The 16,808-nt window shown below is 38.8% G+C and overlaps 1 protein-coding gene across 6 annotated transcripts in view; it reads right to left on the bottom strand.

Moving 5' to 3' along the window:
- LOC145981205 (ABC transporter G family member 20-like) overlaps positions 1 to 16,808 on the bottom strand; it is a 70,083-nt gene that overhangs the window by 1,238 nt on the left and 52,037 nt on the right. For all 6 annotated transcript variants that reach the window (XM_083114332.1, XM_083114330.1, XM_083114333.1 and 3 more), the window contains 3 exons: positions 12,860 to 12,948; positions 6,452 to 6,628; positions 4,690 to 4,776 (listed from right to left, as the gene is read on the bottom strand). In XM_083114332.1, the coding sequence (XP_082970458.1) occupies positions 4,690 to 4,776; positions 6,452 to 6,628; positions 12,860 to 12,948 (353 nt within the window). The remainder of the gene's footprint in view (positions 1 to 4,689; positions 4,777 to 6,451; positions 6,629 to 12,859; positions 12,949 to 16,808) is intronic.

The raw sequence follows: 16,808 nt of genomic DNA, 5'->3' as shown, positions 1-16,808 counted from the left end.
TGAAGTATTTTTCTACATTCTTTGGTGCTTTCATCCCGCAAACGATTCCAAAATCTCTCGTTATTTTTCCGATTTTTTCCGATACGGATTGATGGTAAGGGATGCCAACGTACTTTACCCTCCTATTTTCGATTTTTTCCCCTTCTTTTTGATCACCTTCTTTCCTAATAATTTTCCGTGCTCTCTCCGCTATCTTATCCATTTCTCTATTTGTGTATCCGTTTTTTAATCCTGTTTTTCTTATCCACCGAATTTCGTTGTCTTTTTCATTTTTCATTATTGCATAGTCTACCGGCCCTAATAAAAAAGTTAAGGAATACGTTTTTCTTTGTTATTTCGGGGTGCGCCGATTCCTTGTTAATATATAAGTTCCCCGATAGGGGTTTATGATGTACTCCTGTTCTAATCCTATTCCTTTCTTTCAAGATACTAAGATCCAGGAAATTGATTTTTCCATCCCTTAAGTTTTCCCTAGTGAAGTTTATTCTTTCGTCTTGTTTTTCTAATTCTTCAAAAACCTTGTTCAGTGCTACCCCCTTTCCTATAATCAAGATATCATCAACGTATCTCCCATAATATTTAATACACATTCCTGTTTTTTCCAAAGCTGCCTTCTCAATGAAGTGCATAAAAATGCTCGCTACTATACCCGAAATGGGGTTTCCCATCGCCAAGCCTTCTTTTTGTCTATAAATACTGTCATTGACATAGAAAAAGTTATATTCCGTTACAAGGTTATACCATCGTACATATTCCCAAGCAGTTAGGATGTCTATTCCTTTTTCTAACAGCCACCTTAGTAAACAATCTCCCGCCCGCCCCCTCGGTACACTTGGGTATAAGTTAACAACATCAAAACTACTTATTGTATCCTCGTCATCAATTTCCAGATTTTCTATACATTCTTTAACTTCTACGGCATTCCTAACGCTATATTGGGTGTTCTCATTTACCTTCCTTATTCTTTTTACCAGCAATTTTGCTAGCCCATATCCCGGATGTTCGTATGTTGGTATAATAGGCCTAAGTGGTATGCCTTGTTTGTGTGTCTTAGGTATTCCAAAAGCAATTGGTATGTTGCCAACTTTAATTTCCTTAATAAGGATTTTCTTTTCGCTTGTGCCCAATGTAATGCTTGTCTCTACCCCCTTTTTGATCTCTCTTCTAATCTTATTAATAGGGTCTTTCTCTATTTTCTCAAAATCGTTACCTTTAAAGCTATCTTCTAATTTTTGGTGATATTCCTCTCTGTCCATGATAACCATCTTGTTTTCTTTATCAGACCTAATTAGAAATACGTTATTCGCCTTCACCCATTTTCTTACATTTTTTAAATCGCGTCTTAGGTTTTCGTTTACTTTCTCTTTCCGTGTTCTATCTCCCCCTTTCATGTTCGTTTCCTTTTTAATTTCTTTTTGCAAGTGTTGTTCTACAATATTACGTATCCTTTGTCTAACCTCAGTTTTATCCTCCCTTTCGTCAATAGTTGTTACGATCGTTTCTGCTGCTATTATGAATTCCTCTTTTTCAAGTTTCTCTACCCCTATTGCAAATTTCCGCCCCTTGTTCATAATCCTAATCAACTCTTTAGGTGGTTCGTGGGTGGTTAAATTTAAAATGTTCTCATTATTTCCCCACTCCTCTGTTTTTGTTTCTTATTCTCTAGATTATCCTATCATCCTATTATCATGAAAAGGACATAAGGGAAAAAGTTCCCAAAACGGGTCTCTCAGAACATATTTTGGAAAGTGGGCATAGAATCGCAAAAAAAGAGGTAATCAGAAAAGAGGGGAGGAAATTAGGAAGAAACGTGTATGAAACAGCGAGTATTTGTAGGGGGGGGGGAAGAATAATCTTAATAGGGACGAAGGAAATTTGGAAGAAGGGTGGATCAATTTCCTCAAAAAATGGGATAAAGCCTGGAAGATTGAACCCAATATCGGTTTCCATGTCACTCCGGAAGTTATGCAAGCTGCAAGAGAGGAACGTGAATTCACGTTGGATTTGTGACGTAATAAGGGGAAACGAGAAAATTAAGGGGAGGGGAAATATTCGTTGAGAATTGACCTTCATGTGGATAGATAAGCACAGTTGGGTAGGAAAGGCCAAACCTGCAGGTTGCATTGTGATTTATGCAGGTTTTTTAGAATTTTAACTTTTTTACCTGTGAATAGGTCTACTGTACAAGTTTTATTAGGGAACGGCTTGGTTTTTACGTACTTCTAATAGCAAAAACTTAATATTTTAAATGCACCCTAACCAACCCTTAACCACAATCCTCATATTACATTTTTGACGCAGTACTATGCCAAGTACTTAGTTTTTATACGAACCTGAGGAAAGAGATAGTCAATCTCTGAAACATCGTTCTACAATAAGAGCACTATACTCACATACGTAAGTACAATTTTTAACTTTCCTTTTCTATATTCTGGATTTGTGAGTAACACGCGACAAACCTATAAAATGTGTGTGAGCATGAGATTTGTCGAACTACGTTTCGAAGGTTATACTACATCCTTCTTCAGGTGGAAGCAATGTTTTCAGACACCTCGTCGAGAAAGTGTTGGTTGAGGATTTAGGTCAAAAGGTATAGGAAAAGATACTTACTAAAGATGATGTAAAATACACATACTAAAACCACGCAATACTCTATTAAAACAAAAGAACGTTCAAAGCTGCTGAAGGCAAACTGCCGATCGGTGCTCGGGGTAGGCGAATGCACAGTGTCAGCTCATGCTTTGAGAATGAAAAAAAAACTCCTCCCCTCCAGCCTTTCCCCAACTGGGGCTCGTGAGTCACCAATCCAAGGTGAATTCTACTTCCACCTCGGCAGCTTTCCTAACCTCATTCCGAATTACAACTTGGTCATACTTATGATAAAATAACATGTAGACCTAGACATAAAGATTGTTCTGACATTTGCGGAATGCCAAAAGCGATGGTAGTGTGGTCTTACCGCACATCTTGTGTATGTTTTCATTTTTTTTTAAAATGATAGATGCATGAAAACATGAGAAAATAAAGAATTAATTATTTAAAAAGTAAGCCTACCTGCCTTTATTCATTTCAATTCAGTTCAATTATTCTTTATTAAAGGGAGAGGTTCAGCTTGTGACTGTCCTGCCACCTAACCCAAACCTATGAAACACTTAGGTACCTTAAACAGACACCTCCAGTGTAAATTAATAAACTGACACCTCCAGTGTATGTTATTAACACACTATTGTCTTTTTAATGGTTGTGCCATAAATATTTTTTGCTTCATACTTCACATACAGCAATCCCAATTTATCTGAAGATGAATATGCCATCTATCTAGGGCATCATAATATCAGCCTGCTGCATATATACCTCCCATAAAATGTCAGTCTCTCTTCATTCAGCATATTTTATGCCTGACATTTATTGTGAAGAAGACTGTTAGAGGGTGGAAATGTTACATTTTTAGTGCATATTTTTTTTGTACAAAAAATTTGCCTTGGTCAGCATTTTAATGTTTTATTAACATGGAAACAAGGCTCAACGGTGTTACAACTGACATTCATTACATAAGAGATTTCTTATATTGCAATATGATAATATTAAGTATACGTTACAGTGCACTATGCTGTATGTTTATATATCAAGTAGTTTCAAAGATATCTATATCAGTTTAAAACGTCCAATGGCTAGACCCAATCCAGAAGAAAATAAAGAATCCAATTGATATTCTATAAATATTTCAATTCACGAAACTTCACATTTACAGTGCATTCAATTTGCATTTGCCAGGTCTTCAAGTTCATCAATTTTCATCGTTTTACACTTAACAATTCCTAATATAATGACATGTTGCATGGCACTAACTGTTACTTATCAGCCAGATAACAGTCCAAGCAATATGGGCCTCCCCGATGACGCAGTGGTAGCGTCGTCACCTTGTAAACAAGGGTTCCTGGGTTTGATTCCCAGTGGAGGCACTTAGTGGTTTAACTTTAAACTGCAGGTCCAGTCCCGATTAGCCTTACCGTGCATAAAATAAAAAAAGGTAAAGTGCTCCCCTGTGCTTAGCACCACGCCATGAAGGCATATAGGGGGTGTGAGGGTAACGCGTCACACTTTCTTGATCCGGTCGTGAGTCGGGGGTGATGTGATCAGCATCATGCCCCTGACTGCCTTTACCCCCCAGGGTTTCCCCCAGGTACCCATGTCATTCGACGTTGGGTGGGCACTGGGGCCGCTTCCAACGTTAGAAAAGTTCCTCGATTTGAACCAGCCAGGGATCGAACCCGGGACCTTTAGCATGATAGTCAGACACGTTACCGACTGAGCCACCGTGGCCTTACTGTGCATAAAGTGAACATAAAACACCAACTCAATCAATCAAGTCCAAGCAAAATAATCTGTGATGAATTTAGTTATTATTTCAAAGGTGTATGAAACCACCAGATTTTGTCTTTGTAGATGCAGCACTTTCTGAGATTCCAACAGGTGAAACAGGTAGACAGACAGTGAATGGATGAGCATGTGACCGACACATAAGGGCTTTTTTTTTTAGATTTGCTGAGTAGTACACCGAAACGGAAAGTTAAGTTAACTGTCACACTATAAAAGTCACATTATTACAGACCATTCGAATAAGCCATTTACCGAATTAAATTATGGGAAGAAAATAAAACTAAGTTTAGTGAGTGTACAATAACATACCACTGATAATCACTAGTGGATAGAAGCTCCCAAATGCTCCTTGAATAGCTGTCATTTCTGTGTCAAAAACTGTAGACAACATAAACCCTAAAGTAAAGGAATACAAATTATAAAAATTCAAATCAGTGTAACAATATATTCAAAATACATGACAGATTAGAATAAATAAATTACGTCAGTAAGATGGGTGATCAAGAAAATTATGTAATAAATGAGGGGAGAGAGTGAATGCGACTTCTGCTTCGGAAAAATAATAATTAGTTAATTACATTGCTGTCCTTCAATACAAAAACTTTTCAGCTGTATATTATTTCAAATACAAATTTCAAGAAGTCAGTCGCATCACAGAAATACATTGATCCATTTTTGAATGCACATACAGGAGAATTATAAATAAATGAAAACAAGCTATTTATGGTAGAAGAACAAGTTAGGAAAACTCAGTTGCATATCAACATACTTTCTTACTCTCGGTCTGGAGCGTGATTCACTATTGTTGCAAGATGACGTTCAACCAGGAGAAAGTGTATATTGTGCTGGAGGCAACAAATACAAATTCTGTCACAATGGTACATCAGTATTTCTCCACATGCTTGGTAAAGATAAATCTTCTCGGAAGAAGATCTACCATTGGTACCATCAGTTCAAAGAGATTGGTTCTGTGTGTAAAAGAAGATCACAGGACAGCCACACGTATCAGATGAGAATGTTGACAAAATCAGAGAATCCCTCAAAAGAAGCCCACAAAAATCCACATACCGAGCCTGTCGTAAGCTGCAGCTGTCTCAAAAAATGGAAGATTCTTCATAAATAGGTTAGGTTAGGTTAGCCATACAAATTGCAGATGATACAAGTCTTGGAACGAAATGGCAAGATTATATGTATGGCAAGAACATGACTATTGGCTGGACATATCCCACATGACATGCAGTTCCCCACATTGAATGTTTGGAAATCTTTGAGAATGAATAATAGTATTTGTATTTTTGTTATTTCATGTTGCTCTTTCGCCACTTTTGAGTGAAGATCAATGAATGATTAGACGAAATTGATGAAGAAACACTCACAAAGAACATGCATGCCCGGGCCCTGGGACCTTTGGCACAAGGGGGTGAGATTGAAAATCGGCCACTTCATGCACTTTTGAATCTTTGTGATGTATGTAAACTTTGAGCATTTTCCTATCCACGGATACCTACATATTCCTCTATTATAAATAGTTTCTTTAAAATAAATGCATAAAGTTGCTTCATCCATTTATAATTATCCTGTACTATAAATGTGACAAAATAATCAGTTGATAGTGACTATTGGTTGATAATGGCATATTGATTTGCAAGTCTTTTATAAAATTAAATTGCAACTTCAACAATTTTTTAAAAATATGATTTCTCACACTAAAGCATGAAAACATTCTGATAACAGGGATGTTGGCATCCTAGTGAGGCATTTCGATTCTCACTGTGTATTGCTGCTTGTGATTTTAGTCCAAGTAAAGCAAAAATGTGGTAAAATAAAAACTGACATCAAGTAAACTAGTCAGAAGTTAATTGAGCCACACATTAGTCTAATTTAAACGTAACACAATCTTCATAGATTGTAATCAACTAGCACTGAAAAAATGTATTATCATGCTGACATCGAGTCACCAAAATTAACAGGGCAAGTGAAATTAATACTATTTGTGAAGGAAATAAAACTATATGCTCTTCAGTATATGACATTTTCCTACATTTGAAGCAAGAAAAGTTCAAGTACTTACCAAATGTCATTCCTCCAATGCCAACAATTAAAAGCAGAAGCAAAACCAAGTATAACTTTCCAACAATTGTTATCTCGAAAATCAAGAACAAGCAAGTAACCACAATTATGATTTGCATCACAACCACCAGCGTAAAGGTTATGATGTGACCCATGAGAATTTCCATGTTATTTATGCCTGAAATTACAGGACAATTTAAAAATTTTCACATTGCTCATTGCCCCAGCTACATAAAATAGATTACAGCACACACAGGATACATTCTAAGTTAATGAAGAGTTATGTAAATATTGTGGCTCAACCAAGAATTGAAAAGCCAATGCCACTGAGCCACAAGTCAGCACCAGTCCTCCACACATTTTCCCACGTATACTGCAACTTCTTGTTGCTATTGGACCCCCATGGACATGATAACACTAATGCCATCTCTCTGCAAATGAGGGAACTAATTCAACTGAGCCATCATCAATTGCAGGAGTTTGTTTTTAAGTCCACTTTTGCACAGAAAGGCTAATCAGGACTGGACGGACCTACAGTTTAAAGTGGGATCCGAAGCAATATGTACCTCCACCAGGTATTGAACCCAGGACCCTCTGCTTACAAGGTGATGACATTACCACTATGCCATCAACTGCAGGAAGATGGCATTAGTGTTCATATGTCTAAAAGCAATGTGATGTTGCAATATTACTGGAGATTCAAGATGTGGAAAATGTAGGGAGGCCAGAGGTTGTCTTGATAGCACAGTGGTAGATCATTGGCACAGAATGTCAAAGATTCCTGGTTAAGCCATAATTTTTACGTAAATTTTCAGTGTTATTTTTGTTGCAGAAGGAGCAAATAAAGGTTATATATTGCACAGGATGTAGCATAATAAGTAGGGAACGGATTTTAAGGTGCAGCACTTTTCCAAAATATAGCTGTTTTCATACTGATCGTTGGAGATATGTATTTTTGAACACGAAATCAAGTAAAATGAATACACTTTGTTGCACCTTTTCATGAGATTAGTATATTTATTTCTTTTTTACTCCTCTTTGATGCCTTGACACTTTTTCCTTCCTTTTCTTTCATGTTTTGTTAAAAAAAATTGACAGAAAAAAAATTATTTTTACTCTTCTTGAGCAACTACCTGTACATAAAATCTTATAGTATCATGTTGTAGAGCAGAACGAGAGCTCTAAAATTGTACAGGGTGTTTCACTCGGGGCGGAACCCTGTATTTCGTTCATAACTCGAACACTAATAAAGATATTTCAACGAAATTTGGAGTGGACTTAGCTCTGTTCATGCGAAGTTGGGTGACATCATAAGAAGTGTTGGAAATGGCCACCATTGGCATCCAGGCAGCATTGGATGCGGAGTTCCAAGTTGTGGAAAGTCCATCTCAGTACGTCAGGTGTCACTGCTGGGATGGCCGCACTGATGTTTGCTTTCAAGGCCTCTATGGTTCGTGGTTTGTTAGCGTAAACCTGCGACTTCAAATGTCCCCACAAAAAAAATCAGGCAGCGTGAGATCGGGCGAGTGTGGTGGCCAAAGTCCCTTGGAAATTATGCGGTCGCCGAAAAAAGACCAGATTTCGGCCATGCTTGCATGCGAGGTGTTGCTCCATCCTGCAGGAAATAACCAACGGATAATTCCCCATCATCCAGTTGGTTCACAAAGCAGTTGAAGATGTCCAGATACGCTGCTGTTGTGATTGTCGTGTCGAAGAAGATGGGTCCAATTATGCACCTCCGGGAAATTCCGCACCAAACACCAATTTGCTCGGAATGAAGGGGTTCTTCGTGTATCACCTTGGGATTCTCGCTTGTCCAAATGCGAGAATTCTGCGAATTCACACATCCTGAAAGATGGAACCACGCCGCATCCGAAAACCAAGTGTAGTCCAGAATGTTCGGATTATCCTGGACAAGGGTCTGGAACCATTGACAATACGTCACACTCTTCCCGTATCTGGCTGTTTTAACTCGTGGACCACGGAGATTCGTTCTGCATAAATGGGCGCGACTGATCGGCGCTGTTGCTACTCCAGGTCCTGCGATGTTTTGCCGCCTGGATGCCAATGGTGGCCATTTCCAGCACTTCTTATGATGTCACCCAACTTCGCATGAACGGAGGGAAGTCCACTTCAAATTTTGTTGCAATATCTTTATTAGTGTCCGAGCTATGATCGAAATACAGGGTTCCGGCCCGAGTGAAACACCCCGTTATAATATAATCATTGCAGCCCCAACAGTTCGCAAGATAATGTAGCAAAATCTGCGAGAGAAAACACAAACTTCAACAAAACATATTCAGCAGAACCACAGTTCTCTATGAGGTCTGCACGTATTATATACAGAAGGCACATCATGTTGAATAAAGAATTTTAATGCAACTGGTTTAGGCCTGAATAAGGCTTTTATCAGCACCTTTTGTTGCACATTTCCAGAACATTTTTTTCCTTTCCCAACCATAATTTTGCACCTTAAAATCCCTTCCCTAATAATAAGAGATGAAAAAGTTATGAACTGTCTCTATGCATTGTAACAATGCCAGCATTGGTTGTTATGCTTCCTAATGAACATTTTGTTTTCCAAATGAATGAATAATACCTTTGACTCCATAGCCCTTGCATTACAAACATGCCTCACAGTGGCCGCGGTGGCTCAGTCGGTAACGCGTCTGACTACCATGCTAAAGGTCCCGGGTTCGATCCCCGGCCGGTTCAAATCCGGGAACTTTTCTAACGGTGGAAGCGGCCCCGGCGCCTACCCAGCGTCGAATAACATGGGTACCTGGGGGAAACCCTGGGGGGTAAAGGCGGTCAGGGGCGTGATGCTGATCACATCACCCCCACTCACGACCAGATCAAGAAAGTGTGGGGCGTTACCCCCACACCCCCTATACGCCTTCATGGCATGGTGCTAGGCACAGGGAAGCACTTTACCTTTTTACCTCACAACTGAATGATGGCAAAGCAGTTGGTACTAAAAATTAGGGATGGGACCGATTAATCGGTACTCTATCGATATCGGCCGATATAGGCATATCAGTGTATCGGTTTATCAGTAAAATTACCGATTATTTTACCGATCCGATATATCGATAAATATCTTATAATTTAGTGCAAAATTCTGCCATCTTGTTGTAATTTTTATGGATAACCTCCATGCCCTTCCTTCTAAAAAAGTAAATGTTTAAATATTCAACTTCTTTTGCACTGCAGTCACCTCGAAACACTCATTTATTAAGGAGATCAATGAACATTTTAGGTTCTTCAAGGACCATTTCTAATTTTTTATCGGATCAGTAGAATATCGGTTATCGGTATAGGTAAATTTTATATCGGTACTTGATCGGTATCGGCCAAAATTTCATATCGGCCCATCCCTACTAAAAATCATATGCTTACATATCTACATCTAAATTGTTGAATGGCATTCTCAGGAGTATAAACAAAAAACCAACTACATTGACACGAGTACAAGCAAAACTCGGCACTGACGAAAACAATACATACGCATCATCTAGCACTTAGAAATTGAAAGCAGTGGTTACAATACACATGCACAAGATTCGCGGTGTGAATATAGTCCATTGTTCATTCCAAATATGAATGTATAGTGGGTATCGCTGTTATCCACCTTATTGGACAGTTGTTGTACAGGGTCAACAAAGTTGGTAATAAGTTGTGTTTTATACAGCGTATCAATGTTCTTCTTGAAAGTTCGCATAACCACTTTCTTGTACATGCAAAATAATCTAACACAGTTATTTTTAGTGTTTTTAATTGATTTTGTCTGCGACGTTTCGTTCTGATTTCCCAGAAGTTTCTCAAGCTACACTAAGATATACATACAAAAACACAACCTAGCCATGTGAGAACTCTCTCAAGCTACACTAAGATATATACATACAAAAACACAACCTAGCCATGGGAGAAATTTCTCAAGCTACACTAAGATATACATACAAAAACACAACCTAGCCATGTGAGAAATTTCTCAAGCTACACTAAGATAAACATACAAATACACAACCTAGCCATGTGAGAACTTTCTCAAGCTACACTAAGATATACATACAAAAACACAACCTAGCCATGTGAGAACTTTCTCAAGCTACACTAAGATATACATACAAAAACACAACCTAGCCATGTGAGAACTCTCTCAAGCTACACTAAGATATATACATACAAAAACACAACCTAGCCATGTGAGAACTTTCTCAAGCTACACTAAGATATACATACAAATACACAACCTAGCCATGTGAGAACTTTCTCAAGCTACACTAAGATATACATACAAAAACACAACCTAGCCATGTGAGAACTCTCTCAAGCTACACTAAGATATATACATACAAAAACACAACCTAGCCATGTGAGAACTTTCTCAAGCTACACTAAGATATACATACAAATACACAACCTAGCCATGTGAGAACTTTCTCAAGCTACACTAAGATATACATACAAAAACACAACCTATCCATGTGAGAAATTTCTCAAGCTACACTAAGATATACATACAAAAACACAACCTAGCCATGTGAGAACTTTCTCAAGCTACACTAAGATATACATACAAAAACACAACCTAGCCATGTGAGAACTTTCTCAAGCTACACTGAGATATACATACAAAAACACAACCTAGCCATGTGAGAACTTTCTCAAGCTACACTAAGATATACGTATACAAAAACACAACCTAGCCATGTGAGAAATTTCTCAAGCTACACTAAGATATACATACAAATACACAACCTAGCCATGTGAGAACTTTCTCAAGCTACACTAAGATATACATACAAAAACACAACCTAGCCATGTGAGAACTCTCTCAAGCTACACTAAGATATACATACAAAAACACAACCTAGCCATGTAAGGACTCTCTCAAGCTACACTAAGATATACATACAAAAACACAACCTAGCCATGTGAGGACTCTCTCAAGCTACACTAAAATACATACAAAAACACAACCTAGCCATGTGAGAACTCTCTCAAGCTACACTAAGATATATATATACAAAAACACAACCTAGCCATGTGAAAACTCTCTCAAGATATACATACAAAAACACAACCTAGCCATGTGAGAACTCTCTCAAGCTACACTAAGATATAAATAGTCTCAGAGATACAACGTTTTTCTGAAATAACTTAAAAATTTAAAAATAGTGCACAAAGACCACGGCCAGAGGGGGTTACTTTCTTAAACCTGCTCCGCGGTCTAAAGGTTAAACTCCTCGATCTCTGCCAATTTGGAGATGATGTGATCAGCACCATGCTTGGGCAGCCTTTACCCCCCCCCCAAGGTTACACCCAGGCACAAATTTATTTTAGGCTGGGTGAGCTCCAGAGCTGATTTATGTGGTAGCGTAGATCACCTGCATTTTAATGGCATTTAGTTGTGCACTAAATTTGGCTGCTCAAAGAAAATAGTGCCACACCTTTAATTTATTCACTCATTTTTGCTGGCCCAATCGCATTTTCTTAGGAATCTAAACGACTTCCCATTAAAGAAGTGCAGTTCTTAGTCAGTATCTGGTAGCGGAGGTTGGCAAACCCTTCTTATTTTTTTTCCAATTCCAAGAAGAAAGGAAAAGTTTTCACAAACAAGCCCCCTTCTCGCTTTTCTTTTTCGTTCCTGTCAACTAGGTAGGATTCCGTAAATCTGTGTGGCCAAAGAAGCGAATGATGATTGAGTCCTGTTGTCAAGTTTTCACTCGGAGTGGAGAGGGCCAACTTTCGTTGTCCAAATTCTAAGGCAGGCACCATTTAGCGAGAATCGGTTTGGCAACAGTGTGCTTGTTGTCCGATCCTGAGGCAGAAGAATCGGCCCCTTGTATCTTTACCGGGAATGCAAAAAATGCTGTTTTCCCTTCCTGTCCGTCAAGGAAGGTGCGACAAATGCAAGCTGCCCCCCCCCCCTCCCACCTTTCAACCTTTCACAGAACCATGCCTCTTCGCTCCCTCTTCACTCATGAAAACCTAACATCTGGAAGTTCGAGATCGCGTGATGAATGAACCAGCTTCGAACGCAAGAAAAAGGAGGGATAACTCAAGTAGTCAACGGAACAGGTTTCTGCCAAATTTTAAGACATTGTCACGGCTCAGAAAACATATAAAGCAGGAAACGGGAGTTAGAACGAACGTAAGATTGAGGTGAACGTCCTAATATTTAACATGGCCTTTTACCGGGGCCTGACTGGATGAACGTATTAAGCAGGAAAGCGTACAATGCGGAAACGTAAAATCGGGGTTTCACTGTATTGACACACATGTATGTTGAATTGTATCTTCTGAAAATATGCTGTATAAAGAAACAAACTGCTGGAGTACTAACTGAGGCGAGTGTACAGCAGGCTATGCCATTGATAACCAATATTAATTAATAGGTACATACCTGCAACATACATCCGATTAAGTAAGCCTTGACTTTTCTCTGTAACAAATGCCACTGCTGTGAGACCTAAGGCTAAAAAGTATACAATGCTGGAAAGATAATGAATTGCATGAAATTATTCCATATCATATATTTGATATAATCTCATTAATGACTGAATAAAGTGAAAAACAGAAGATCCTTATCAACTTAAAAAGCATTTATAAATTAAATTACATTTGCACTTAACCCCCAATACAAAATATTGAATACTGTCACCCTTCTGGTACAATTTAGTTATTTAACATTTGGTTACTTGTCCTTGCATTCATCTTGTTTGGCTGATAAACTGACAATGTGACACCCTTGCCATTGTTTGTCTTCTCTACAATGAACTATGAATCAATGTCATTAACCTCGAAGGCTTGAATCACATCTACGCTCAAGTAACGCTCAGGTCATGCTCCGCTCACGGTTCGGTCAAATATTGTTGAATGATTTTTTAATGGAAGCATTCACACCTAGCGGTCCGCTCCGATCACGGTCTGGTCTCAATAAACTGGAAAGAATATTTGACCTGAGTGTGAGCAGAGCAGAGCTTGATTAGACCAAAGCTTGATCGCTGATGTGAACATGCATAACGCTCAACCTACAGTCTAGTAGGTCTTCAGCCTCGTTGCAAAGGACACGTAGCTTAATTTGGTGCTTAGAATATGAACAACCAAAAGTTGAAGACCTATTGAAACACAGGGAAAGGCGACTACAGATAAAACTGATTGATGGGGGCAATGAGCAAACAATCCATAATTATTTTCTTCTTAATAATGTTTGTAGAATAGCGGTAAAAATATGCACTTTCATGAACCTGAGTAAAACAAATTTAAGAAGGCAAAAGACGAAAACAAGCCAATGAAAAAAATTAATGAAGAACTAACTATGTAATACATAATCCATGAGTACTAGTTATTAGGACTTTCCTCCAACTTATTGTATCAAGTACAATCCTTAAATCAAAAAGCTAACCAATTGACAATCATATATATTTTTCCAGACAACCAAATTGTCATTTTTTTGTGTGTATGCAAAGGGAAATAAGGTATTGGTCAACCTGCTGGCAAGGGAAAAAATAATTCTTGAGATCTAGCTCCGAATAAAGTTTAATAACAAACTTGTTGTTTGTTTATGGAAAACTATACAAAATTATTCCCTATGCATTATTATATTTTTAAGTCGAGGGAGGCGACTTTCACGTGATTTGCATAACAATCGGGTCCTTGAAACAAGGCTTACAACCTGATGTATATTTTTTACGTTTTGTGTCAGAAACTTTCTAATAAAAGAAATGGTCAACAATGTCGATATGAAATAATGAGTCCGAAAATGTTCATGTCAAACAAAGTAGTGTTTAATATTGTTGACATTTACAGTTTTGGAAATTTTAGCTGCTAATAGATCTTTGCCGCTTTAAAACCAAAAGTGTAACATCAATAACATATTATTTCATTAATAGTACAGATATGGTAAAAAAAAAAAGGGTAAAGTGTTCCCCTGTGCTTAGCACTACGTCATGAAGGCGTATAGAGGATGTGGGGGTAACGCCCCACACTTTCTTGATCCGGTTCTGAGTGGGGGTGATGTGACAGCATCACAGCCCTGACCACCTTTACCCACCAGGGTTTCCCCCAGGTACCCATGTTATTCGACGATGGGTGGGTGCCGGGGCCACTTCCATTAGAAAAGTTCCTGGATTTGAACCGGCCAGGAACCGAACCCAGGATCTTTAGCATGGTAGTCAGATGCGTTACCGACTGAGCCATATGATATTGAGTTCTGATGTCAACTTGTACCCAAGCGTACCAAGGAAAAAGGCTACTGACTGTTTACAGAGGTGGCTGATGGGGAATGGAATTGATGTAGTAACTTTTGGGAATATGTAAGATGGTTTAACTTATGTACGGGGTACAATTACTTTTGCTGTAACGGAAAAATCTTTGTCCAAAAAGAAGGATTAGCTATGGGGAACCCCGTTTCAGGGATAGTATCAAGTATATTCCTTCACTTTATTGATTGATTGATTGATTTAGTTTATTTTACGGGCCTCCCCCATGGCGCAGTGGTAGCGTCATTGCCTTGTAATCAAGGAGTCCCGGGTTCGATACCCGGTGGAGGCACAAGTGGTTCGGATCCCACTTTAAACTGTAGGTCCAGTCCCGATTAGCCTTACTGTGCATAAAGTGGACTTAAAACAGCAAACCAAGTTTATTTTACTTTGCGTTTTGTGCCTCTTGGCTAATTTGCGAAGATGGGGATGAGTGATGAAATGATGAAATTGATGAATGGACATTCACAAACAACCAAGCCCGACCAGGATTCGAACCCGGGACCCTTGGCATCACAACCCTTGTGCTAACCACTCGGCCACAGGGTCGGGCCTTCACTTTATTGAAAGTACAGCCTTGAGCGTAATAGGAAATGAGGTTAAATTCTATGAGAGATATGTTGACGATATTTTGGTATATGTTGACGATATTTTGGTAATCGGGAAGAAGGAAAGATTACAAAGTTTATTCATTGCATTGGGGGAACAAGAAGAAGGAATCAAATTCACAAAAGAAGAAATGAAAGATAATAAGATAAGTTTCTTAAATCTTGAGGTTTGCACAACAGACAAGAAAATTAGGATGGGCGTATATCATAAGCCTTTGTCAGGAGAAATGTATATCAACAGGGAATCTACGCACGCAAACAGGACTAAGTACAGAGCATTCCCCGACATTTGCTACGAGACTCAGCGGGAAGTGGCCCGGCATCAGCGCTTGTCTTTCCCGGTGAACAGTCGGTTTCTTTCGCTCTCCCTGCCTTCGCTCTCTTTCCCATTCTGTTGATGTTGCAGACTGACTCCAGTATAATCGTCCCTCGGAAGTTGTGTTGTGTCGTGTCCGTGTGTTGAAGATTGAATATTGTGGCTTAATATGGCACCACAAAAGTTTTCATTACAACAAAGGATTTATCTTGTCGAGTGTTACTTCGGAAAGAGGAATTGTGGAAAAGTGAGACGACGTTTTTGCAACAAAATTCCCTGGTGTTCCCGTTCCACATAGGACAACTATATTAAACCTCGTAAAAAAGTTTAGAGTAACAGGGTCAGTTCTGAATAAAAGTGAAAAGAAAAACCCATGTGTACTTACTGAGGAAAAACTCGACAAGATAGGACAAAGGTTAGAAAAGTCTCCTCGGAAATCTATCTGCCGCCTCTCACAAGAAACGGGTGTTTCAAAAACCACAGCATTTAGAGCCGCTAAAATTCTTAATCGGGCGAATTACAGTAGATGTACTTGCACATGTAAATGCCAATTTCCTTCGGAGATGCCAGGAATGTGTTCCAGCAGAGGGCCATCATTTTCAACACCTTCTGTAGTCAAGGTTAGTACACAATATGAAAACTGTAATTTTAATAGCAGACTCTAGGGACTGTCGCAGACCCCGTTCACCGAGAAAGACAAGCGCTGATGCCGGTCCGCTTGCTGCCGAGTCTCGTAGCGAATGTCAGGGAATGCTCTGTATAATGTTTTCTTAAATTTCTTTGTACGTGCAATAAGATTATGTAACTTTAAGGAGAATTTAAGGAAAGAGATTGAATGGATAATGAATGTGGGTAGAAAGAATGGCTACAAGGAGACTGAAATGAGGAAGAATTTAAGCAAAGCACAAAAGATATGCGAGAAAGATGATAGCAATAAGAGAATGGACAAGGATGCAAAAGAAGGGGGAGAAAATAAAAGGGAAGAGGAAGAGAAAATTAGGTACATAGGAATCCCATATTTTAGAGGAGTGTCAGAGAACGTGGAAAAAATAGTAAAGGGATACGGAATCAAATGTGGGATGAAAGTGCCTAGAACCTTGGAGAAATATTTAACGAATTACAATAGGGAGGAAATGGAAAAAGAAGACAATGAAGAAGGGAAGAAAG

Source organism: Lepisma saccharinum, chromosome 29, assembly GCF_977018435.1.
Source record: "Lepisma saccharinum chromosome 29, izLepSacc3.1, whole genome shotgun sequence".
Lineage (NCBI taxonomy): Eukaryota > Metazoa > Arthropoda > Insecta > Zygentoma > Lepismatidae > Lepisma > Lepisma saccharinum.
This window is presented reverse-complemented; position numbering and strand designations above follow the sequence as displayed.